General features: G+C 35.7%; 3 protein-coding genes across 3 annotated transcripts; 2 read left to right on the top strand and 1 right to left on the bottom strand.

Annotated features, from left to right (window-relative positions):
- Positions 1–4: 4 nt before the first annotated feature.
- On the bottom strand, positions 5–21566 carry LOC132561014 (probable proline--tRNA ligase, mitochondrial). The gene is made up of 14 exons (XM_060225731.1): positions 21339–21566; positions 15798–16097; positions 15134–15311; positions 14846–14919; positions 14384–14464; positions 13912–13984; positions 12487–12594; positions 9602–9695; positions 8634–8665; positions 7343–7404; positions 4703–4782; positions 3561–3696; positions 2607–2774; positions 5–162 (listed from the first exon to the last, which is right to left on the bottom strand). Exons 2-14 carry the CDS (start codon positions 16041–16043, stop codon positions 52–54), a joined length of 1443 nt encoding a protein of 480 aa, XP_060081714.1. The 5' UTR covers positions 16044–16097; positions 21339–21566; the 3' UTR covers positions 5–51.
- Positions 17685–27982, top strand: LOC132561013 (NADH-cytochrome b5 reductase-like). Its single transcript, XM_060225730.1, has 7 exons — positions 17685–17739; positions 22162–23708; positions 23954–24105; positions 24680–24767; positions 25295–25399; positions 26620–26823; positions 27267–27982. Exons 2-7 carry the CDS (start codon positions 22839–22841, stop codon positions 27471–27473), a joined length of 1626 nt encoding a protein of 541 aa, XP_060081713.1. The 5' UTR covers positions 17685–17739; positions 22162–22838; the 3' UTR covers positions 27474–27982.
- Positions 19401–22394, top strand: LOC132561003 (zinc finger Y-chromosomal protein-like). Its single transcript, XM_060225720.1, has 2 exons — positions 19401–19926; positions 22162–22394. The coding sequence occupies exons 1-2, from the start codon at positions 19401–19403 to the stop codon at positions 22392–22394; spliced, it is 759 nt and encodes a 252-aa protein (XP_060081703.1).
- Positions 27983–27989: the final 7 nt, after the last annotated feature.

The following is a 27989-nucleotide window of genomic DNA, read 5'->3' as shown; positions in this document are numbered from 1 at the left end:
AGTATACATAACTTGAATTTATTGACTATAAAATATTACATGTATTTAACTTCACACTGTCTGTATTGTTGAAGCCATATCCATGATCTGATCCAGTGTCATAAAGGTGGAGTCATCATTACGTGTATTTATAACCTCAAATTCTGCGTTATCTTGAAGGGCCTGGAAAAAAATATATGCACATATTAAAAAAAATATCTAATATCTACAGATGTAAACTTTACTAAAACTTTCACCTCTAATTCTCAATCTGCAATTCTCATGAGCAAAAAAATGACCGTTTTCTGACAAAAACAGTGATAAAAATCATCACCAAAAAAATCCATAATTAACATCAGCACAACCTGTGATCATACCAAACACCAGACAGTGATCATACAAAACAACAGACAGTGATCATACAAAACACCAGACTGTGATCATACAAAACACCAGACAGTGATCATATAAAACATCAGACAGTGATCATACAAAACAACAGACAGTGATCATACAAAACACCAGACAGTGATCACACAAAACACCAGACTGTGATCACATAAAACACCAGACAGTGATCATACAAAACACCAGACAGTGATCATACAAAACACCAGACAGTGATCATACACCACACCAGACAGTAATCATACAAAATACCAGACAGTGATCATACAAAACACCAGACACTGATCATACAAAACACCAGACAGTGATCATACACCACACCAGACAGTAATCATACAAAACACCAGACAGTGATCATACAAAACACCAGACAGTGATCATACAAAACACCAGACAGTGATCATACAAAACACCAGACAGTGATCATACAAAACATTAGACAGTGATCATACAAAACACCAGACAGTGATCATATAAAACATCAGACAGTGATCATACAAAACACCAGACAGTGATCATACACCACACCAGACAGTAATCATACAAAACACCAGACAGTGATCATACAAAATACCAGACAGTGATCACACAAAACACCAGACAGTGACCATACAAAACACCAGACAGTGATCACATAAAACACCAGACAGTGATCATACAAAACACCAGACAGTGATCATACAAAATACCAGACAGTGATCATACAAAATGCCAGACAGTGATCATACAAAACACCAGACAGTGATCATACAAAACACTAGACAGTGATCATACAAAACAGTAGACAGTGATCATACCAAACAGAAGTCAGTGATCATACAAAACACCAGACAGTGATCATACAAAACACCAGACAGTGGTCATAAAAAACACCAGCCAGTGATCATACCAAACACCAGACAGTGATCATACAAAACACCAGACAGTGATCATACAAAACAACAGACAGTGATCATACAAAACACCAGACAGTGATCATACAAAACACATACAAAACACCAGACAGTGATCATACAAAACACCAGTCAGTGATCATACAAAACACCAGACAGTGATCATACGAAACACCAGACAGTGATCATACAAAATACCAGACAGTGATCATACAAAACACCAGACAGTGATCATACAAAACAGCAGACAGTGATCATTCAAAACACATACAAAACACCAGACAGTGATCATACAAAACACCAGACAGTGATCATACAAAACACTAGACAGTGATCATACAAAACACCAGACAGTGATCATACGAAACACCAGACAGTGATCATACAAAATACCAGACAGTGATCATACAAAACACCAGACAGTGATCATACAAAACAGCAGACAGTGATCATACAAAACACATACAAAACACCAGACAGTGATCATACAAAACAGCAGACAGTGATCATACAAAACACATACAAAACACCAGACAGTGATCATACAAAACACCAGACAGTGATCATACAAAACACTAGACAGTGATCATACCAAACAGAAGTCAGTGATCATACAAAAAACCAGACAGTGATCATACAAAACACCTGACAGTGGTCATACAAAACACCAGACAGTGATCATACAAAACACCAGCCAGTGATCATACAAAACACCAGACAGTGATCATATAAAACATCAGACAGTGATCATACAAAACACCAGACAGTGATCATACAAAACACATACAAAACACCAGACAGTGATCATACAAAACACCAGTCAGTGATCATACAAAACACCAGACAGTGATCATACAAAACACCAGACAGTGATCATGCAAAACACCAGCCAGTGGTCATACAAAACACCAGACAGTGATCATACAAAATACCAGAGAGTGATCATACAAAACACCAGACAGTGATCATACAAGACACAAACCTGCAATCATATCCAAACTAGGCAAAATAATAGGGGACTTCATTTTACCACAGATTAGGGGTAGAGATGGAAGGTGTGGGTGTATGGTTGTGTTTGTGTGTGTATGGGTGTATGGTTGTGAGTGTGTGTGAGAATGAGGGTGTGTGTGTGTGTATGGGTGTATGGGTGGGTGGTTTTGTGTGTGTGGGGGGCAGTGGGGGATCGTTTCACTGTAATGGTAAATTGAACAGCGGATCACTTTACCATCAAGGTCAAGGGCTTCTCTATATGACATAACCAGGAAAACTAAAATTGAAGTAATAAAGATTTACAAATCTTCAGATACAAGAGAATGTAACAGATACCTTGTCTTTAACTGTTATTATATAAGGGTAGCCAATGGCTTTTGCCCCAAACAATCGGAAAGTCACTTTTTTGTCTCGATCATCTATCACAACTTCACCAGATAGACCACTTCGTTTGTTTAACTCGTCACTCAGAGATTCAGCTATGGACAGACATTCTCTCTTGGACTGAAAAAAAAAATACTGCATGTAATTCTCTCTACAACTAATACATACTAACAGTCACAGTATATCTCATAGTAAGTATGGAGATAACCTCAATATAAATACATAACAATGTACTGAGACTAATCCATTAATAAAACATAACATATGTCTCATAGGTATTGAGACTAATCCATTAACTTGTCGGTATTGAGATAATCCATTAATAATACATCACATATGTCTCATAGGTATTGAGACTAATCCATTAACTTGGAGGTATTGAGACTAATCCATTAACTTGTAGGTACTGAGACTAATCCATCTACTCATAGGTACTGAGACTAATCCATCTACTCATAGGTACTGAGACTAATCCATTTACTCATAGGTACTGAGACTAATCCATTAAGTTGTAGGTATTGAGACTCATCCATTAATGATACATAACATATATCTTGTAGGTATTGAAACTAATCCATTAACTTGTCGATATTGAGATAATCCATTAAAAATATGTAACAGAAATTAAAACTACCCTATCAAAAATATGTTACGAAAGTGTTGTGCATATCTTCATTTTTTTAATGGTAAATATATTCTAGATATATCCTGATTGATAAGGTATCATAAAAACAGTAGAAGTATTGAAACAATACTTTCTCCCATGATGAGACTACCTTACTATAATACCTTACTGTTAATACATAACAATATATATCTGATGTATTGGAATTACTCGTTAATCATACATCATGTACATTATCAATATATCTAAGGTAATGAGACTGATCTAGGTGTAATACTTACTTCTAATGGTATAATACAGAATTGGTATGGTGCTAGTAGCTGGGGCCACACTATCTTTTTCTCTGTAGATAAAACTTCAACACAAGCCTGCATTATTCTAGATACACCAAGTCCATAGCATCCCATCTGATACAAACTGAAACAGGACATATTTTACTCATAACAAGTATCTCAACTTATTATTCCTCAGTCTATTGACATACTGTTTCAGTGGTGTAGTTCCATTCCTTCCCTCTTTTACAGGCACACAAAACCCTAGATCATCTCCCTCGTGTGTAGAATATAAAACCAAATGTAACAAAAGTGAAACAAACAGGTAGATCAGAATTCTGAACATAATATAGATGTAATAGTAATTAACCAAGATATTCCCTGTAACTGGTGATAAACTCACTCCCTTCTGTTTCATAAGAATGTGGTTAAGTCTCTGTCAGCACCAGCCAAGTTTTACTGTGATATCTGAGGAAGAGTAGCACCCTAATATACACTTACCCAGACAACATTTTAAATATTTACAGAAACAGAAAAACACTTTTAGGCTCGTCTGGACAAAAAATACCCCTCCCCCCTCCCACATTAAACTTAATGAAAAAATTTACACGTATATGTGTAACATATTCCTAAAAGGTCTTTTCACTTACTACTTTTTTTCCTCAAAGGGTGCTGGAGGAAAGACCGTATAAAATCATTATAGAAGTAAAATACTCCACATTTCTACACTACTGGTGTCTTTTCTGAGGGTGAATAGGTCGAAAGAATAGTATTTACATTTCAGAGACCTTTTAATGTTCTACATGTACTTTCTGACCAAGTCTCCCATTGTCACATGCATGTTTACTTCAATGACCCTAAACAATTTTAATATTGTGTGAGAAGCCATTAAGTCAAAAATCATTAAAGAACAATAATACAGGTACATGTGTCAAGTACCTGAAAACCTAGCACAAACTGCTTGTTGTTTGTAGTTTGAACCAGCAACCTGTTCGCCATAAAAGTTCAGTAAGTATTCCTAACATGTAATGATGCTAGCATAACACTAATGGTTAACATGATACATAGTTTTGAGTGTAAATGAGCTGAAATGTTCTCTAAGTATACAGATAACAGTAAATAAAGATCACAAGTAAGCATATATCACATACTTCTTGTTTGCATCTTTGTTGATGCATTTCGCAGCAAAATGCTCAGAGTACTTTGTTCCCAGCAGGAAAGAATGTCCAACCTTGAAAAAAGAAATTACAAATGTCAGGCAAATAAACAACTGAGTTGGTTTATCTCATCAGATCAGGCTGTTATTTCATCAGATCAGGCTGTTATTTCATCGGATCAGGCTGTTATTTCATCAGATCAGGCTGTTATCTCATCGGATCAGGCTGTTATTTCATCAGATCAGGCTGTTATCTCATCAGATCAGGCTGTTATTTTATCAGATCAGGCTGTTATTTTATCAGATCAGGCTGTTATTTTATCAGATCAGGCTGTTATTTTATCAGATCAGGCTGTTATTTTATCAGATCAGGCTGTTATTTCATCAGATCAGGCTGTTATTTTATCAGATCAGGCTGTTATTTCATCAGATCAGGCTGTTATTTTATCAGATCAGGCTGTTATTTTATCAGATCAGGCTGTTATTTCATCAGATCAGGCTGTTATCTCATCAGATCAGGCTGTTATTTTATCAGATCAGGCTGTTATCTCATCGGATCAGGCTGTTATATTTCATCAGATCAGGCTGTTATTTTATCAGATCAGGCTGTTATCTCATCGGATCAGGCTGTTATTTCATCAGATCAGGCTGTTATTTTATCAGATCAGGCTGTTATTTTATCAGATCAGGCTGTTATTTTATCAGATCAGGCTGTTATCTCATCGGATCAGGCTGTTATTTCATCAGATCAGGCTGTTATTTCATCAGATCAGGCTGTTATCTCATCGGATCAGGCTGTTATCTCATCGGATCAGGCTGTTATTTCATCAGATCAGGCTGTTATTTCATCGGATCTCATCGGATCAGGCTGTTATTTCATCAGATCAGGCTGTTATTTTATCAGATCAGGCTGTTATTTTATCAGATCAGGCTGTTATTTTATCAGATCAGGCTGTTATCTCATCGGATCAGGCTGTTATTTCATCAGATCAGGCTGTTATTTCATCAGATCAGGCTGTTATTTTATCAGATCAGGCTGTTATTTTATCAGATCAGGCTGTTATTTCATCAGATCAGGCTGTTATCTCATCAGATCAGGCTGTTATTTTATCAGATCAGGCTGTTATCTCATCGGATCAGGCTGTTATTTCATCAGATCAGGCTGTTATTTTATCAGATCAGGCTGTTATCTCATCGGATCAGGCTGTTATTTCATCAGATCAGGCTGTTATTTTATCAGATCAGGCTGTTATTTTATCAGATCAGGCTGTTATTTTATCAGATCAGGCTGTTATTTCAGATCAGGCTGTTATTTCATCAGATCAGGCTGTTATTTCATCAGATCAGGCTGTTATCTCATCGGATCAGGCTGTTATCTCATCGGATCAGGCTGTTATTTCATCAGATCAGGCTGTTATTTCATCAGATCAGGCTGTTATTTCATCAGATCAGGCTGTTATTTCATCAGATCAGGCTGTTATCTCATCAGATCAGGCTGTTATTTCATCAGATCAGGCTGTTATTTCATCAGATCAGGCTGTTATTTCATCAGATCAGGCTGTTATTTCATCAGATCAGGCTGTTATTTCATCAGATCAGGCTGTTATTTTATCAGATCAGGCTGTTATTTCATCGGATCAGGCTGTTATCTCATCGGATCAGGCTGTTATCTCATCAGATCAGGCTGTTATTTCATCGGATCAGGCTGTTATTTATCAGATCAGGCTGTTATTTATCAGATCAGGCTGTTATCTCATCGCATCAGGCTGTTATTTTATCAGTGAGAAGTAGAGGTTTTACAGAAGATTTAGGGGAATGCTGGTTTTAAATCTCGTAAATTTGTCAAGCAAAGAGTATTATTCAAATTAAATAGACAAATTGGAAAATACAAAGTGTTAGTCTTAATATCCTTTCTGTAATCTGCAGATTACATTTCCATACATACTGGTAAATCATATATATTAATAAGGTGCTTTATCAATTAAACAGGTAGTTTATGCAAAATCTACCCAATATTCAGTAGGTCTAATTTATACTGAATACTTCACGTTGTTGTCTGATGCATGACTCATATCTCTTTGGGTTTCTCGATTTATCTTCCCTAACATATCTGGCATTCAAGAAGATTTAAAATTCAGAGAGATTTTGTTAAATTTGGAATTACCTAACCCTTATTGAAAGAAATGGGTTTTTTTTTCATATATATTCAGATTTACTTCCCTTCAATACTCATCTCATAGTTTGATATGTCATAGCAGTAACATGCTAGCTGGCATCAGTGAATTCTGTCATAGGACTGGTCGTTAACTGGTCTGAATCTATCCTAAGAATTTCTCTTAATTTTTTCCATTTTGTTTTTAAATACTTTAATATCAAGTGTGTTGTACTATATAGCATGCAAGATGTGTTATGGATGGACTACATCTGAAATTACTTTAATAAACATTTAACTTAAAATGACTTTACGAAGTAATTCAATGATACAGAAATATTCTAAAGAGATGTTGTCCATTACTGTATTCCCAACATACTGGTACATATCAAACTCAATGATACAGACCCGTACAGCTTATGTTTATAGTCAATATAATCCACTGTTAAATCAGTGATGTGGATTACAGTACTAAAGCATTACCTCTATTGATGAAGAAACTGACAATTCACATGGATTTTCTGAGCATATCTTGTTCTTTGCCTCTAAAAACAGAAAGAAATTAACAAGAATATATATTTATGTATCAAGCAAGATTTAAATCATACACAAAAATTAGCACTAATTAGTAGCTATGGCTATAATGTTAAACCACCAGGGCAGTTAGACATGGATAAGTTAGACATTTCATATACCACTTGAACAATTTTGTATAACATTATACTTTACCAATATTGTTATTAAACACCATAAACATTTAATTGTACAAAATCATTAAAACAATTACAGTCGAACTTCGTTAACTCGAACTCGGAAAACTCGAAGACCCCGTTTAACTCGAAGCACTTTGTCGGTCCCGGCAAAATCTTCTCTTTATTCTAGTAATCAAAACTCGGAAAACTCGAATTCGGAAAACTCGAAAAACTCTGTTAATTCGAAGTAAAAATTTGGTCCCAACAACAAAACATATACTGAATATGATCGGAAAACTCGAAGTATAAATTTTGTGCCGGTCAATTACATTGCTGATGCGCTACGCCGTTTTGCAATTTTACCGACAATAGGCTTTACAAGTGAATATTAATGAACAATACTGTAATTAACAATATTCATGTTTTAGAAAAGTGTTTATTGTTATTTAATTGAATGATAAAAGGTAACCGTTAGATCTTATAATTGATAGATATCGGCGATAAAAAGTGAAGTTCTACTCACATTGCGTAATTTCCGTGTCTGTCAGCCATAACAAACACCGACCTGTGTATACACTCAGTGAAGCGGAACTAAGCTATAGAAAACAATCACAACACTGGCCCAGTACTAGGCTTAATGTTTTTACAGGAGTACGCATGAAACGGTCACCTGTGCTCAATTAAACCGACAAATGAGTGAAACAATTATTTAATTAGCGTCGAAGTACTTAGGGCAGAATTAGTGAGGAGATGTCATGAGTGTCACATAGGGATAAAAGCAGGGGTGTTTCTCACCGAAATCATACCCGTTTCGAAATGTCGAAGTCAATTTAATTATCAATTCTGGTTTTTCAACGATCAAGAACAAAATATGTTTGCTTATTACCGGAATCTACATCAAGCTTGTATATAGCCAAAAAGTGACAAAAAGTACAAGGAACGTCAGGAACATTAAAAATCTTTGCACCAAAACTCATGAACTCGGCTATCTCGAAGACTCGGATAACTCGAAGTATTTTCGTGGTCCCATCGACTTCGAGTTAACGAGGTTTGACTGTAGTAAGCTTATAAGACAATCTCACCTGTAGTTTCAGCATTAGCTCCAAATCCACACCTAAAAAATTAAAATGGTTAAAATGAGGTAAAAAGCATTCCTTGCAAAAATAGTTTGTCAACATACTGTGTCAACATACTGCTCACATTTTCAATACTGTACCCCAACTTTCTTTCGCTGCTTCTAAATCTTGGGAATTCCATATTACAGCAAATTTGCAGTAAAAACAAGAGTCTCTTGGGGCCTGCATCGCTCATCTGGCTAATTGAGCCAGTCAGTCATTCAACACAGAATTTCAAAAAGGAAGAATAATTTCCGAGATACAAAATTAAGTCTTATTGTCCAAGGAATGCTTCAGATCAAACTTGGACAATATACTTGTATGAAAGGAGGGATTCTTGCTTCATTTCCTCTGTTATTGGGACAGAATCAAGGCATTCCCACAAACACAGGATTTAAAGGTTTTTTTCTATTTCTACTTTTGGGCCCTTTCCTTTCTTTCCTGCCCCTAAGAGCTGAGACCCACCATTTATACAAAACTGAATCTCCTTCAATCCAACATGCTTCAGACAAAATTGAGACAGAATCATGGCATTCCAACAGAGGAAGGATTTCAAATGATATGCTGTATTTCCAATATTAGGCTCCATCCCTCCTGCCCTAGTGGGTTGAGATCCACTGTTTATACAAAATTGATTGACCTAAGCATGCTTCAGATAAAATTGGGACAAAATTTAAGCATTCCTACAGAAGTAGAAGGATTTTAAAGAGTTTGTCCTATTTACACTGTTGGCCCTGCCCCTCCCACCCAGGGGGACTGAACAGTTTATACACAATTGATTTTCCCTCATTGAATTATGCTTTACACCAATTTCAACTGAATTTCAAAGATTTTAAAGGATATACCATATTTTCCCTAATGTACATATATTGTATTTGTATAATAGCGTACACATATAAAAATAAATATATAAAGATGTAGTCAACTATACAAACTTTTTGCAAACATGAATTGTGTCCTCTCCAATGTCTGCCCTGATCTGGAATTCATGGGAGATGCTTCCTCCAATGTTGCCAGTAGAGCCAGTCACTGAAAGAACAGTTAATGAGGTGTTATCATCAATCACTGAAAGTACAGTTATTTAGGTGTTATCATCAATCACATAAAGTACAGTTAATGAGGTGTTATCATCAATCACTGAAAGTACAGTTAATGAGGTGTTATCATCAATCACATAAAGTACAGTTAATGAGGTGTTATCATCAATCACATAAAGTACAGTTAATTAGGTGTTATCATCAATCACATAAAGTACAGTTAATGAGGTGTTATCATCAATCACATAAAGTACAGTTAATGAGGTGTTATCATCAATCACATAAAGTACAGTTAATGAGGTGTTATCATCAATCACATAAAGTACAGTTAATAAGGTGTTATCATCAATCACATAAAGTACAGTTAATGAGGTGTTATCATCAATCACATAAAGTACAGTTAATGAGGTGTTATCATCAATCACAGAAAGTACAGATAATTAGGTGTTATCAACAGTCCCTGAATGACTAGTACCTACCTTTATCATAGTCCTGATCCAGAGTGGCTGACAGTGCCTACCTTTATCTTAGTCCATGGTCCAGTCCTAGCCTGGGTTAAGTGTACCTACCTATATCATGGTCCAGTCCTAGACTGGGTTAAGTGTACCTACCTATATCATGATCCAGTCCTAGACTGGGTTAAGTGTACCTACCTATATCATGGTCCAGTCCTAGACTGGGTTAAGTGTACCTACCTATATCATGGTCCAGTCCTAGCCTGGGTTAAGTGTACCTACCTATATCATAGTCCAGTCCTAGCCTGGGTTAAGTGTACCTATCTATATCATAGTCCAGTCCTAGCCTGGGTTGAGAGTACCTACCTATATCATGGTCCAGTCCTAGACTGGGTTAAGTGTACCTACCTATATCATGGTCCAGTCCTAGACTGGGTTAAGTGTACCTACCTATATCATGGTCCAGTCCTAGACTGGGTTAAGTGTACCTACCTATATCATGGTCCAGTCCTAGCCTGGGTTAAGTGTACCTACCTATATCATAGTCCAGTCCTAGCCTGGGTTAGTGTACCTACCTAAATCATAGTCCAGTCCCAGCCTTGGTTGATTGTACCTACCTATATCATAGTCCAGTCCTAGCCTGGGTTGAGAGTACCTACCTATATCATGGTCCAGTCCTAGACTGGGTTAAGTGTACCTACCTATATCATGGTCCAGTCCTAGACTGGGTTAAGTGTACCTACCTATATCATGGTCCAGTCCTAGCCTGGGTTAAGTGTACCTACCTATATCATAGTCCAGTCCTAGCCTGGGTTAGTGTACCTACCTAAATCATAGTCCAGTCCCAGCCTTGGTTGATTGTACCTACCTATATCATAGTCCAGTCCTAGCCTGGGTTGAGAGTACCTACCTAAATCATAGTCCAATCCTAGCCTGGGTTAAGTGTACCTACCTATATCATGGTCCAGTCCTAGCCTTTGGTTAAGTGTACCTACCTATATCATGGTCCAGTCCTAGCCTTTGGTTAAGTGTACCTACCTATATCATAGTCCAGTCCTAGCCTGGGTTAAGTGTACCTACCTATATCATAGTCCACTCCTAGTCTGGGTTAGTGTACCTACCTATATCATAGTCCAGTCCTAGCCTGGGTTGATTGTACCTACCTATATCATAGTCCAATCCTAGCCTGGGTTGAGAGTACCTACCTATATCATAGTCCAGTCCTAGTCTGGATTAGTGTACCTACCTATATCATAGTCCAGTCCTAGCCTGGGTTAAGTGTACCTACCTATATCATAGTCCACTCCTAGTCTGGGTTAGTGTACCTACCTATATCATAGTCCAGTCCTAGCCTGGGTTGAGAGTACCTACCTATATCATAGTCCAATCCTAGACTGGGTTAAGTGTACCTACCTATATCATAGTCCAGTCCTAGCCTGGGTTAAGTGTACCTACCTATATCATAGTCCACTCCTAGCCTGGGTTGAGAGTACCTACCTATATCATAGTCCAGTCCTAGCCTGGGTTAAGTGTACCTACCTATATCATAGTCCAATCCTAGCCTGGGTTGAGAGTACCTACCTATATCATAGTCCAGTCCTAGCCTGGGTTGATTGTACCTACCTATATCATAGTCCAATCCTAGCCTGGGTTGATTGTACCTACCTATATCATAGTCCAGTCCTAGCCTTTGGTTAAGTGTACCTACCTATATCATGGTCCAGTCCTAGCCTTTGGTTAAGTGTACCTACCTATATCATGGTCCAGTCCTAGCCTTTGGTTAAGTGTACCTACCTATATCATGGTCCAGTCCTAGCCTTTGGTTAAGTGTACCTACCTATATCATAGTCCAGTCCTAGCCTGGGTTGAGAGTACCTACCTATATCATGGTCCAGTCCTAGACTGGGTTAAGTGTACCTACCTATATCATGGTCCAGTCCTAGCCTGGGTTAGTGTACCTACCTATATCATGGTCCAGTCCTAGACTGGGTTGAGAGTACCTACCTATATCATAGTCCAATCCTAGCCTGGGTTGAGAGTACCTACCTATATCATGGTCCAGTCCTAGCCTGGGTTGATTGTACCTACCTATATCATAGTCCAATCCTAGCCTAAGTCTACCTACCTATGGTCCAGTCCTAGCCTGGGTTAAGTGTACCTACCTATATCATGGTCCAGTCCTAGCCTGGGTTAGTGTACCTACCTATATCATGGTCCAGTCCTAGCCTGGGTTAGTGTACCTACCTATATCATGGTCCAGTCCTAGACTGGGTTAAGTGTACCTACCTATATCATGGTCCAGTCCTAGCCTGGGTTGAGAGTACCTACCTATATCATAGTCCAGTCCTAGCCTATCCAGGATCTGTTTATAGGCTGTACACACAGTATGATAGGTCTCTGTTGCTTCCTCCAATGAAGCATCAAATGTGTACAAATCTAAAATAATGAAATTTTTTAAACCAATCAAATCATCACTGTCAAACTTGTATACCAATCAGATCATCAATGTCAAACTTGTATACCAATCAGATCATCAATGTCAAATTTGTATACCAATCAGATCATCACTGTCAAACTTGTATACCAATCAGATCATCAATGTCAAACTTGTAACAACCAATCAGATCATCAATGTCAAATTTGTACACCAATCAGATCATCAATGCCAAACTTGTAACAACCAATCAGATCATCAATGTAAAATTTGTACACCAATCAGATCATCAATGCCAAACTTGTAACAACCAATCAGATCATCAATGTCAAATTTGTACACCAATCAGATCATCAATGTCAAACTTGTAACAACCAATCAGATCATCAATGTCAAATTTGTAACAACCAATCAGATCATCAATGTCAAATTTGTACACCAATCAGATCATCAATGTAAAACTTGTAACAACCAATCAGATCATCAATGTCAAACTTGTAACAACTAATCAGATCATCAATGTCAAACTTATAAACCAATCAGCTCATCACTGTCAAACTTGTATACCAATCAGATCATTACTGTCAAACTTGTACATCAATCAGCTCATCACTTTCAAACTTATAAACCAATCAAATCATCACTAGTAAACTTGTTAACCAATCAAACCATCACTATCAAACTTGTACACCAATAAGACTGTCCCGGTCAAACTTATACACCAATTAAATAATCACGGTCAAACTTGACAACCAATCAAACCATCACTATCAAACTTGTACACCAATAAGACTGTCCCTGTCAAACTTATACACCAATTAAATAATCACGGTCAAACTTGACAACCAATCAAACCATCACTATCAAACTTGTACACCAATAAGACTGTCCCTGTCAAACTTATACACCAATTAAATAATCACGGTCAAACTTGACAACCAATCAAATCATCACAGTCAGACTCGAAAACCAATCAAATCCAAGCTGTCAAGCTAACAACCATTGCTGCAAAATCCCTACATCCTTTAAAGTACAACACTAAATCATGTCAATAAAACAATGCTGCTCAATGATACATCACTCTAAGAAAAAATCTGCTTTTGTGTAAGTAAATCCATTCACTGCGTACTTCTATAAAAAATTTCTCCACTATCTTCTTCTTATTTTACCCATGATTCTTAAGTGTTAACAAAATTACACAGAAAACCAAATGGTAGTTTAATCAAACATGTATAGTACAGAATGATTTTATATTTTTTTGAGTCATTCCAAACAGACATATCAAAATATTTACAGGTAGCTTTTGTTGTTCTTCTTACCTTTCATATCAAACTCTCTACTTCGCAGGAAGCCATATTTAGGAGAATTTTCATCTCGAAACTTTCTGGTTATCTGAAAGTAATATATGATAATTTACAGAAGAATTAAGTTAAATGAGCCATTTAATGTGTAGTACTTATGTTTTAACTGATTTCACACAAAACATCACAATTTACAAATGTATCCAATAAGTAATATTTACTTTCTACAGAACCATTTTAAATATTAACATATATGATGTACAATTTTACATCTTTCAGAGTGATTAAAGCATTTCGAATTCCTTCATTATAAAAAAGTTTTTTTGTGAAATGCAATTTTGCATTTAATGACTTTTAAACAAGTATATTGATGTTAAATACTTTTTAGTAATTGGTTGGTTTTCTGATAACATTCACATATCACTTGAGGTTAAAGAATACTGACCTACAGCACAGTACTGTTTGGCTGTCTCAGGGTTATAAAACTTACTTGATACATTTTCATTGGTAGGCGCTTGTATGATAATAATGGGCCAGTGGCAAGTATGTTTGTGATCACCTCTTCATGGGTCTAAAAAAGTTACATACACAGAAATATTATGCTTCAGTGCAATTTTAATACTTAAAAGTTTAATAGCTTCACTTGCTAAGTCCACTCATGTTGTGTCTTTCAAATTTAATATGAATAAAACATTAAAGTAAATAATTTTCTTTCTTGAATTTAAGTTACTGCATAACTGCCTGTTAAATGTTTCAAGCACTTGCAAGCAAAAGTAAATTATCTGAACACAGAAGACTTAATAAATAAAACATCACAAGTGAAACAACTCTGGCATATCTGAATCTCAGTACATTTTCTAGATCACACAACAGTGATTTTATTGCTAGAGTCTTGTTATTTCATATGTAATTATGACATTAATTAAACTGATAAGGAAAGACCTAAACTTACTGGTCCCAAGCAAAATTCAATCCTTTTTCTATCTGTTAAACGGAATAGTTCATTTCCCATGGCATCCCAACGTCCTATTAAAAAAAGAGAAATCAAGGATGATAAGGTGTTGTACACATTGCTTACGTTATTTTCATGCAGTCAGTATACATTTTAAAAAAATGTATTTGTAAAGGGAACACAAAACAACATTGACTTCTCACAAACAAAATATGACAGTATCGACAGATTAGTGAAGAAAATTTCAAGAATTTCTTTCCACAGATTATGAAATATTAAAATATTCACCAGTTTTCTTCCAAAACTTTGCAGGAGCCAATGTTGTCATGGACATTTTTTGACACCCAATCCTCTCCAACTCTTGATCAATGATCTTCACTAATTTGTCCTGTACCCTTTGACCTAATGGTAGAAGGTTGTAGCCTCCGACGTGACATTGTTGTATGATATTGGCATATAGGAAAAGCTGAAAATAGAAAAAAAAAGAAAATATGTCTTATAAACAGTAGTAAAGCAAATAAACCAAGTTGTATACAGTTTATAACAATATTTGTACAAACAAATTACACAGCTTAAACAATAATTATAAAGGTTGTAGAAGTTTAGAGGCAAAACAAAAGAGGATTTGTTCAAATTACGATGCTTTTAAAAGAAGACTTGTTCAAGTTGTACATGAACGATAATGAAGGATGTGTATATTTACAACTATACAAGCATTCAAAATGAGGATTTGTACACAATGTACATTATTAAAAAAGGAAGATCTGTACATATACAAGTTATACAAGGAGACTAAATGGAGATAAAAGTAATATACATGTATATATCAACGTAACAATATACAAGCAAAGTCATTGTTATGCAATTTTCTTATTATAGTTATGTACATGTAGATATGAAATTAGAATGATTTATGCATAATTTATTTTTTTGAAAAGTGTGTGTTCTTTACCTTGTGACTCTGGCAGACCAACTTGCTGCTTTCTGGGTAAATGTTTCCTAAATTTTGGTACATTTTGCTTACATATCTCCTTCCAGTATAATTGTATTGGTGTTTTTGGGCGCCATCAGTGTTTGTTTCGGGAGAGTTACAAGTCTCTGTTGTAAATGATCTAGAAGCATAACACTGTGTTGAACAAAAAGATGGATTCTGACAAATCTTCAAAAAGATCCGTCTGCGACAAGCCATTGATGACATCTGTCCGGTGTTGTGTTTGCCTTGATAGCTATGCAGACAAGTGAAAGGTTAGGTCTGAAATGATACAATTTGAAAATTAGCTTCAATTATTCATCAACATATACTGTCTACATTCTGCTTAAATCAACATCCTGACTCTCTTCCTTAAAGGGGTACCCTGCATCTTAAAGGGTTTCTGAGAAATTCCCACCAGCAATAACAATCTTCACCAGGCAAAATCCAAGATGGCTGCCTGTCGGCCATTTTTTTCCTGATTAATCCCAAAATGAAACAGGCACAACAAGAGACCTAGAGGAACCTATACATGAAATTTTAAAAAACATCTATTGAGTAGTTCTTAAGAAATAATGATAACAAACTTTCAAAGTCAAAATCGAAGATGGCCACCTTTTGGCCATTTTGTTTTTCTGATCAGTCCCAAAATAACATGGGCACAACTGGTGACCGAGGGGATGATAAAGGTGGGCTAAAAATAATGATTATAGTGATGATGGTTTCAATGAAAATCAAAAGGTTTCTAAATATCCACTGTAAATCTTAATTATCTATCACATAAAATCTGTCAAACATTCCAAAGACTCAAGTTGTATTATGATTAAGAATACTTCTAGAAGCCAAAAACAAATGATAATTTTTCCAATGGATAAATGCCCAAATGATTCCCTAGAATTGTTCAGTGAAGGATCAATAAGCTTGGAGAACAGCACGGAACACCAATTGCACCATTCCAATGTGCTTTCTCCAACAGCATGGTGGATTTAATTAGAATCTCTTTAAAATCCTGTCGTACACGATAATTATTTCTCCTGCACCTTACACATTTATGTCTTGTCTGAACTGAGCATGGAGTTACCACCTGAGGAAATGTGACACAGCATGCTTTAGAGCTTGTGCAGGAACCAACCTGGAGTTGTAACCGAGAGTTCTGCGACTACATATCAGTGATATTATACTGATCAATGTATATATATATATAATATATATATATATTTATATGTGTGTGTGTGTAACAATTCATGGACAATTAAGTGTATAGTCCATTTGATAGTTTAATTGTTTTGCCTGTATGGTTGAGTATCTATAATACTAATGTATCCAAGTTAAGCTCAAGTTATGTCCTTGATGTTTCTTCAACACTTGTGGAGCTTATATATCTGGGGATAATCCTAAGCCAGCATTGATTTACACAAGACAGAAAATTCTTTTATGTATCACAGTAAGCTGTTTGGAGCAACAAGGCCAAACCCATAAGAGACTTGTAAAAGAGTATTATTCTTCATCAGTGAAGGGGTAAGCATGTGATAGTTTATGGATACCGGTAGTTGTGACAGGTCCGGATCCCTGTTCCTGAGTAGACTGGTTTCATTCTTGATGTACATTCATTTCTACCCCTTCATTTCAGTATGTATCTAATGAGAATAAATGATATACATCAAATAATCATCGTGTTACAAAATTACTGTCACTACAGCACGTGACACAAACTTCCAAAGCCTCGCCAATATTACCTGATGCCAGCAAATACCGGAACGTATAATCATAACTTAGTTCGAACCACGATCTTGGTTGTTAATGTGTTTGAAACAAGTAGACATTCACGTGAAGCGTTAATGTGACTGATGTGAATTGTGTGCTATTTTCATTTTCCGTTAAAAACAACTTGTCGAGCGAGAGCAGTGGTCAATGGAAACGAATGGTAACTATGCCAGGTCAAGTAATAAATTACAATAGCTGATGTCTGAAATGATATCAAAACTGCCCATAATTTCACACATCGGATATAACACATCCGGGTTGTAGAGATATAGAGGTTAGCTATGGCTTACGTACATTATAGCTAGATAGATATATACATTATAGCTAGATATATGTATAGACTACAAGTACATATGAGAAATTCTCTTAGCGAACAACTAGCATATGCTATATCTATGATTCGAAGAGGGTTTTGTATGTGGCAAAATATACACATACTAACTTAGTATACGGATCAATAGAATCGGATGTTCTTATTTGAAATAGCTGGACTTAAGGAATAAGAAAATCAAATTCCTATTCCAGTAATTCTCAGATTGATCCCCTCCCCAAACATGCTAGTCACTAACCCACATATATTCTCATAGTGTACCAATATTGCATTAGCGAGATGGGTACTTGGCAAAAATTGGCTTATGTCCCATAGCTAAAATGCAATTAACTCATCTACAATGAAGCACCCTTGTGTCGAAATGATGTGGCATCCCTTACTTGGATCCTATATCTGCTTTTATTTATATACACCTTTTTATAGATACATGATCCTTGCTGGTATCACAGCCAGGTATTCACTGTTCAAAATATATGTTTGATAGATGTATTATTTGATAAAAGTTGATCATCTTGAACTATGTTTGTAGTGCATGAAACAAACTGAAGTGATACATGGAAAGTACAGTTTAGTACATTATTCTATAGATTTGAAAGTTGTTAGCATTAGAAGAATAAGTCTATCGTGACAAATAATTGTTCTACACAAATAATATTGTAAAAGGAGTAGTCACATGCTTGTCAATTCTCCCTATTAAGGGATGGATACAACAGTTTTTTACCCTTACATTAGATATAAAATTATCAGTAAATTTCATAATCGTTTATAATTTCAAATTTGTCCACCAGTAACTATATATATTAACATATAAGTCTGCTGAAAGGAGGTATGTAATGTACTTTTTTGAGGCAGATGTTTTGCTCACACACAATCTCCCCCATGAAAATCCCAAGAAGTTGGCAAGTATATTCATAATAAGATAAATAGATGATGATAGCAAGATCTCGAATATGCATTGAAGAACAAATTTGAATGTCACAGATTAAGGTAAAGTATTGACTATTACAGATTAGAAGCTATAATAGGAATTATGCAAAAATGGACAGATGTATTTAAAATACAAAAACATTGTTTTATAAAACACTGTATGTATTGTATTTTGAACGCTGTTTTTATAAAAGACTATCCACATATGGATTTTGCAAATAACTATGCATATCCATGAAAAATTATCTCCATGAGTTTTTGGCTGACAATCAATTTGGCTCCTTCTTTTTTGTGGTTTGATTGCATATTAACATATACATATATAGGAAAAGTCATACAAGCACACTTCACATGTATTCAAAAGTATTTGATGCTCAGAAAGGACACAATTTTTTTCAATGAATAGATTTTTCATTCATACATTGGTCCTGGACTTCTGTATGTAGTAGGGAAGGATCAGAGCAATGCCTTGTGATTGGGAAATTGTTTTGATAATTATCAACTTATATAGAAAATCAAATGCTTTGCTGAACACATGTGTTGCTTTCATTTATATTTTCTAGATGGACTCGAGCAATGGAGGAGTAAAGAAAAAATGTAGAAAAGTATATGACTGTAGTGAATGTTCTTATTCTACTGCTTGCCGAAGTAATCTTAATAAACATCACAAGAGACACAATAGAAGTATTGTGCAACAAGTACAGGGGCTGATATGTGATAGATGTGGAAAGAAATATGCAACCAAATTTGGGCTGAAACTGCACATCAAAAGTAAACATGAGCTAGTGTTTAAACATTTATGTGAATTGTGTGGTAAAGGTTTCAACCAATCTGTACAGTATAAACTCCATTGTTCCAGTCATGTTATTGTGCCAGATAATGTCTGTCCAATGTGCAAAGGTGAATTTAGTGTGGAATCAAGTTTAAAGCGACATATGAGGATTTGTAAGGAGATACATAAATCATCATCTAGTAAAGAAATGTCGGACCATTGTGGACATAAGTGTGATCAGTGCCATGCTTTCTACACCACTAAGTCTGGATTACGAAGTCATATAGAAGGCATGCATCAAGAAGCCAAGTTTGGGTGTAACATGTGTGATAATACATATCGCTGGAGGTCTAGTCTTAAAGCTCATCTCAAGTGTGCTCATGGCTATACCACTTAACATGTTATGATTCATAACATTTTGTATGAGAACTCCAGTACATAATTCAAGAATGTTTTGTATTAGAACTCCAGTTCATAATTCAGGAACATTTTGTATGAGAACTCCAGTACATAATTCAGGAACATTTTGTATGAGAACTCCAGTTCATAATTCAAGAACATTTTGTATGAGAACTCCAGTACATAATTCAGGAACATTTTGTATGAGAACTCCAGTACATAATTCAAGAATGTTTTGTGTGAGAACTCCAGTTCATAATTCAGGAACATTTTGTATGAAAACTCCAGTACATAATTCAGGAACATTTTGTATGAGAACTCCAGTTCATAATTCAGGAACATTTTGTATGAGAACTCCAGTTCATAATTCAAGAACATTTTGTATGAGAACTCCAGTACATAATTCAACAACATTTTGTATGAGAACTCCTGAGCAATAAGAGCAATTTGTACCATATTATTTCAAGAACTTCTGATATCATTCAATTGATGTGATCAGCATTTCTAATAATAAACATAAAAATGATAGGTCTTCTAGTTGCAGTGATATTTTTTTAACCTGTTCCGAAATAGAATATTCCTCACAACCCATTCCAAAACAGAATATTCCTTGCACTGAAAAGTGTACACATACTGTACAAATATGTAGAAATTGACTCATCTTGTCTCCTGAAGTAAGTTAATACCCACTGTTTATTCATTCATTATAATTCAATCCATATGTATGATTTGAACAAGTGGAAAACATTACAACACTCAAATCTGTCCCTATAGACATTGAATTGGTATTCACACTTAATACATGTCCATGTACACATGTGTTATCTCTGTCAACATGTCTTGTTGTCCCTGTATACATGTGTTGTTGTCTCTGTATACATGTATTGTTGTCCCAGTATACATGTCTTGTTGTCCCTGTATACATGTGCTATTGTCCCTGTATACCTGTGCTATTGTCCCTGTATACATGTATTGTTGTCCCTGTATACATGTATTGTTGTCCCTTTATACATGTGCTATTGTCCCTGTATACATGTATTGTTGTCCCTATATATATGTATTGTTGTCCCTGTATACATGTATTGTTGTCCCTGTGTACATATGTTGTTGTCCCTGTATACATGTATTGTTGTCCTTGTAAATATGTGTTGTTGTCCCTATAAATATGTATTGTTGTCCCTGTATACATGTGTTGTTGTCCCTGTGTACATATGTTGTTGTCCCTGTATACATGTATTGTTGTCCCTGTATACATGTCTTGTTGTCCCTGTATACATGTATTGTTCAGTGCTCCAGATAACTTTTTGACATGTGGGGTTTTCACTCCTACCTTTATAAATTGAGGGGTTTTTTCACCCCTGCCTTCAACAAGTGTATGGGTTTTTCCATATTAGGGTAACACTGAATTTGTAAACATTTTTGACAGCGCCATATTTGCTATGCGACTGGTTTATAATCACGATCAAGAAAGCGCTTGTTACGAGTTTCGTTTACTTGATAAGTGTCTGTTTGACTTAGATTATTGAGTTTTCTAACTACGTAATATTGGAGCCGGACATTGACGCAGAGTCCGGATTTCACACGGGTCAATGACGCAAATCTTATTTTTTTCCTAGCGTGAAATTAGAAATATTGTGCGTGAAAACGCATTCACGCAGGCTATCTGGAGCACTGATTGTTGTCCCTTTATACATGTGCTATTGTCCCTGTATACATGTATTGTTGTCCCTATATATATGTATTGTTGTCCCTGTATACATGTATTGTTGTCCCTGTGTACATATGTTGTTGTCCCTGTATACATGTATTATTGTCCCTGTATAAATGTTTTCTCGTCTTGAGTCTGTTTCCTTGAGATTGCAAATTCATGTTTTATAATGTTAAAGGTGTTTGTGAATCTACTGGGTATCAAAGGTTTACCAAATAAGTTGGTTCCTCTAATGATATGCGCTTACCTGTTGGAAAATGGATTGTGCAAAATTAAAAGTGATTCACACAAACGAGATGTTCAGCCTGTCAGCCACACTACCAATAGATGAGTTCATTTCAATAGCGAGGAAATTTATTTCTGAAGAATATTGATATTTGATAGTATGAATTTTAATTTTTTTTTTAATTGAAAACTTTTTTTTATCTCTTTACATTTTTTAAAGCAAGAACACACTTGATTCCATCGACCAGTAAAAGAAAGTTAGATGACCTTGAGACAGAAGATGCTGTAGGGGATAATACAGGGCCCTTGTATCCCCAGATCCCACCTTCAACACCTTCTCAACCCCCAAGGAAGTGTCAGGTGGAGGAAGGATACTCCTGGTGGACATGTGCCATGTATGGGATGCCTTACGACAAATCAAAGCCACAGCCCCGAAAAGCAGAGGGAATCTAAGGATTATATTAATGTTCTGTTATATCTGGCATCCTGAACAGAAGTGTCAGTGAGGCATTCAATTGCAGTAAAGCATATAGAATTCAGAAAATGTTTTACTGACAAACAATGGCCTTTGAATGAGAAAAAACAAACTCTGAAATAATCTCAGTGTATTTTTAAAAGGAAGTTTGATTCTGTATTGTGTAGAATTGATGGTCAGACCACATTGAGAATGTATATAATCAGTGTGTGCTGCAGTGTAATAAAAAAGTGATAGACAATTGAAGAATGTAAAAATAATATCCATTACAGAGGCAAAAATATGTGTAGAAAATGCACATGGACATTTCTGAATTTGCTTAATTTTGAAAGTAGTGAAACAATACTGAAAAAAAACTTGAGTTTATAGGTGGCTGTTACACACTCCGTGTGGGTGTACATAGCAGAACCTGTGCAAAAGTGATGAACAATACTGAAGAACTAGATGTTTCATCAAAATGTCAAGCAATAGTGTCAAATGGTTGTGCAAGGTTAACTGAGGATGCTATTTTGCTCATTTCAAAGAATGATGATGAGTCATATGATAATGACTTCCTTCCCAAGCCACAAGAAAAATCCCTAGAGTGCAACATCCTTCAGAAACCCAATGGAAAAACTCTTGCAAATAACCTCTTTCCGAAACATTTAGAAAAAAATCTGCAAGATGACTCCCTGCTGCAGCCACCAGGAAAACCTCCAGATGGTGACCTTCTGCTGCAGCCACCAGGAAAACCTCCAGATGGTGACCTTCTGCTGCAGCCACCAGGAAAACCTCCAGATGGTGACCTTCTGCTGCAGCCACCAGGAAAACCTCCAGATGGTGACCTTCTGCTACAGCCACCAGGAAAACCTCCAGATGGTGACCTTCTGCTACAGCCATCAGAAAAACCTCCAGATGGTGACCTTCTGCTGCAGCCACCAGGAAAACCTCCAGATGGTGACCTTCTGCTACAGCCATCAGAAAAAATCCTTGTTAGTGACTTGGGGCAGCTACTAGAAAGTTCCCTCAAAGGTGACCACCTTCCCCAGCCCCTAGAGAAACCTTTTGATAGTGACCACCTTCCCCAGCCTCTAGAGAAACCTATTGATAGTGACCATTTTCCCCAGTCTCTAGAGAAACCTCTAGATAGTGACCACCTTCCCCAGCCTCCAGAAAAACCCCTAGATAGTGACTGCTGCGGAACAGGCTGTGTGCCCTGTGTGTTTGACATCTATACGCAAGAGATGAAAATTTGGGAAAGGGAATGTTGCAGAATCAGACAGAAGCATAAATTTGGTGATTACAATGCACAGGTATGTAATTACTATGTGTATAAACAAATAAATATAAGACATCCAAAAGTTCAGGATACATGTAGAACATGATTTAGCTCAGATCTGTTGATTTTCATACCTAAAATGTTACTGTGACACATTCTCTTGCCAATGATATTATAATTACAAGTCTTATTAAATGTGATTTGATAACTTCTTTTAGATTTGGTTGTTTATGTACAAATGTTTTTTGTTTTTTAGTAATGATTTTTGTATTCTTTCAGGATGAAAATGTTAGATTCTTGGCAGAAGCAGAATATCACCAGTTTACATTAGAAAGTATTAGCAGGGTTACCAAGGACACACAAATTTACAGATTTCATCTGCCAATGGGAAGATCACTTGGTCTGAAGCTTGGGCAACATGTCATTCTTAGGTAAAATATCAACTGACTAATAGTTACACTAGGGGGCCAATACATTAACTGCTAATTGGTTTATAAGTTTTTGAACTATATTAACAATGTATAATTGTAGTAATATCATCAGGCATGGGGTATTTCTGGATAAATATGTTATTTTCTCAGTTAAATTTTGTCTAAATTGATGCTACTTGGCACACATATGCATACCTTAGGAGATATTGATTTGCCATGTGGCTCATTTATGTTGTTCATCACTTGTAACTAATTTATCATGTTAATGAGGGAAGGAAGATCCAACATCTGTGCCCAGCAAACAGATTCCACAAGGAATACAAGAATTCAGCCATAGAAGTTTAATACTTCAAAGGGTAAAGATGAATGCTCAGTAGTATGTGAATTTAATTAATTTCTACACATTAGATGTGTCGCCATCAGAACCATACGATCAGATCTGATGACAAGACATCTAATAAGTGAAAACTAGTTGACACTCCTGATGTATCATGCTGTAAGGTATATCTGTTATACAATGTATAACACTGATGATGGGGATTATGTCTATGGTTGTTTTTATCTTGAATAACAGGGGTGTTGTTGATGGAGATGTGGTCACACGCCAGTACACACCTGTGTCTGATGTCAAGGTCACAGACTATTTTGAGCTTCTCATTAAGGTAGATATATGTTAAGGAATATTTTGTAGCTAAATCTGAAATTGAAATGACTGTTAGAGAAAACTGATTTTGTAACATATTATATTTATCTTTATATAAGCCAAGAGGCCAAATTATAACCAGTGACTGTTACAAGAAAGATAGGGGATGGGCTTATTACCTGACGACAAAGTAACATGCATTTGTAATTCTACTGAATAGATATTGGTTAGGATGGGGTTTTTACCAGAGACAAGCTTATTGCTAGATGAATATGGTGCATAGTAGATCTGATATTGGTTTTAATTAATTTGATAATATATGTGAGAAAAAAATGAGCATATTATCAGTGGTTTCCTCATATTATATGACATATGTGCTGTGATCTTCAAATGATTAGGAAAATGTAATGATACTCGGCTGTTTTCAAAAATACAAAAGCTGTTCCAGTGTGGATGACTGGATTATCAAGTTTCCTCTGTAAAGCGGAGTGACTGGATTATCAAATTTTCATTTCTTTGATGTAATTTCTTTTTTCTTTTGTTAAGCTGTATGAGAATGGCAAGATGTCACAGTTCATCCGAGCTTGGAAGCCAGGAATTAAAGTGGATCTTAGAGGCCCATTTGGGGAATATTCCTATACACCAAACCAGGTTTGACACCTTTACATCAATCTAGATTTATTTTCCACCTCTGAAGTAATCAATAATATCTTTTCAGATTAGTTATTTATTTTTGTATGTACAGGTAATATGTTATAACACCCCTCCAGTTCAGATCTCCCCTAGATTATTCTTGTGGTAAGTTTTCTACCAGTACACTCTCAGTATCAATTACAGCTTATGAATTTCTTTAGAAGGAGTGTGATTGTTAGTGAGTCATTTACATGACTTGACATGAAACAAGGGTGGTTTACTGAGAGTACCAGAGTTATGTAACAGTATACTGTAAAATTTTATATTTTTATGGGGCTCAATTTTTGTGAGTTTTCAAAAAAAAAAAAAAACCCAAAAAACAACTATTTCATGAATATATGATTTCATGGATAAATATAACTTAATAAATCTACTTAAAATTATCTTAACAGATTGTGGACATATGTTGTTTGATTAAAAAAAACTTAGGAAAGAAATGACTGTAACTGCCCCATTAAAGTTAAATATTCTCAATACATGTATTTGATATATCTGCAAGTATTTGTTGTAGAATTTCTTTTTACTGGTTTGTCAGGTTTGTTCAGATGATTAGATGAATTACGGTAAAATCTCAGTCTTCTAAACATACACAATGAAAAGAATAACAATCCATGACCACGTCCATTGCAACCATGCTTCAAATTTGTTCAAAAGAATTGTTTTGAGTTGCCCTCCAAGATTTGAATTTAATAAAACTTTTTAGAATCATTTAGGGCTAGTGATAATTAATTGTCTCAATGTAAAATAACAAGAGAGTAGAGAAAGCGAAGTTAGAAGTCTGATTTTACCGACATATTAAGTATGTAGCTTGCTTAGGTAACTTACTATTGTTGCAATTTGAAAAAGATACTTTGAATGTTGAAAATTATGTAACTGAAGGTAAGGCGTAGAAATATGAATCTGTAGTGTCTGTTTGCTTGACCCTCGTGTTTGTTTAATGACACCATGATTGTCTAAGAGGTGCCTTATAGTTGTATTGCTATCAGTAGCAGGCATCTGATATGGAAGGCTCCTTTTATTGGGAACTCTGATAAAATGATTTTCCTGTTGAGAGAAATCTGTGTATAACTGGTTTCTATGAGAATTTAAGAATGAATTTGTTTGAGTTAGATAAAAGTACATGTATTACCAAGCATCATAGAACATGTGTATCATATCCATGTACTTATTGTTTGTAGCATGCACGACTTATGATGCTGGCAGCCGGTTCTGGAATAGCACCTATGGCACAGATAATCCAAGGCATTCTCAACAATGAGGAGGACGATACACGTATCCAGTTGCTTTATGCTTGTCGCACCTACAATGACATTTTAATGAAGTCCCAGTTGGACGAGTGGACAGAGTTCTGGAATTTCTCAGTACTCTACGTACTTAGCCAGGTAAGTGTGATTGAACACTCTAAAATCTGTAAAATTTGACTTAAATATTTTTTTACTTTCTGAAAATGTGGATTTTATCTTTTTAATTTTATTACTTTAACCAACATAATCAGACAATGGATTGCTGCAATTATCTATTCTCCATGGTCCAATGCTGATTTAAAAATAAAAAAAGATGATTCTATGTTGAAATCAAGATGACAGCATGGCTGACTACTGTGCTTTGACTTCTAACAGTAGAGAGGCAGGAAATTACAGGAGTGATGTGGTTATGTCTATTTCTTCAAAAATCATCCTGCATGGAAGAAAATAAACATTTTGAATTGAAACAATTGAAATACCAAGGTCATATGATGATAGATACATGAAATGGGTTTACATACATCTAGATTTTTCTTTATATCTTTCTTTCAACTACATATTTTGCAATTCTATTGAAACAGGAGCCTACAAGAGCTAAAAATAACTACAGATACAGTGACAAAGTACAGCTGGGACGTCTGGACAAAGACTTGCTTGCTAATGAACTACGAACACCTGTCCTCAGTAGTACAAGGATTCTGATCTCAGGCACTAAATCCTTTGACAAGGACATGCTCAAATATTGCAAGATTTTGGGCATACAGGACTGTGATATCCATAAATTCTAATTCATTTATACATTACTGACAGGGAATGCTGAAATTGAATAGTGGTTTAGTATACATCGTGTTGTATATAGGATCTTGTTTAAGAGAAATCTTATTTGATAAAGAATTATTTAATAGTATTTTGTTATTTCACATAATTCTCTGTATGCTCATATGTAGGGGTGTTGAAAGGAACTTAGGTAAAGGAAAGGGCAGATCTGATATCAGCTGCATTATCCAAATAAAAGAGGCCCATCAAACATATCACAGACAGCAGTGGAAGAGTTGTAACACTTGGAAATGAGAGCCATGTCAAAATAACCAAAGACCAGTCAATCTTTCCGTCAACAGTGCTGTAAAATACCACTCTACCACACTCAGACAAGTCAATCTTTTTACCAATGGCCTCTATAAATACAACTCTACCACACTTAGACAAGTTAATCTTTCCATCAACAGTGCTGTAAAATACCACTCTACCACACTTAGACCAGTCAATCTTTCCATCAACAGTCCTGTAAAATACCACTTTACCAC

Source organism: Ylistrum balloti, unplaced genomic scaffold (assembly GCF_031769215.1).
Source record: "Ylistrum balloti isolate Yb309-2 unplaced genomic scaffold, AGI_CSIRO_Ybal_v1 Utg371136, whole genome shotgun sequence".
NCBI classification, from domain to species: domain Eukaryota; kingdom Metazoa; phylum Mollusca; class Bivalvia; order Pectinida; family Pectinidae; genus Ylistrum; species Ylistrum balloti.
This window is presented reverse-complemented; position numbering and strand designations above follow the sequence as displayed.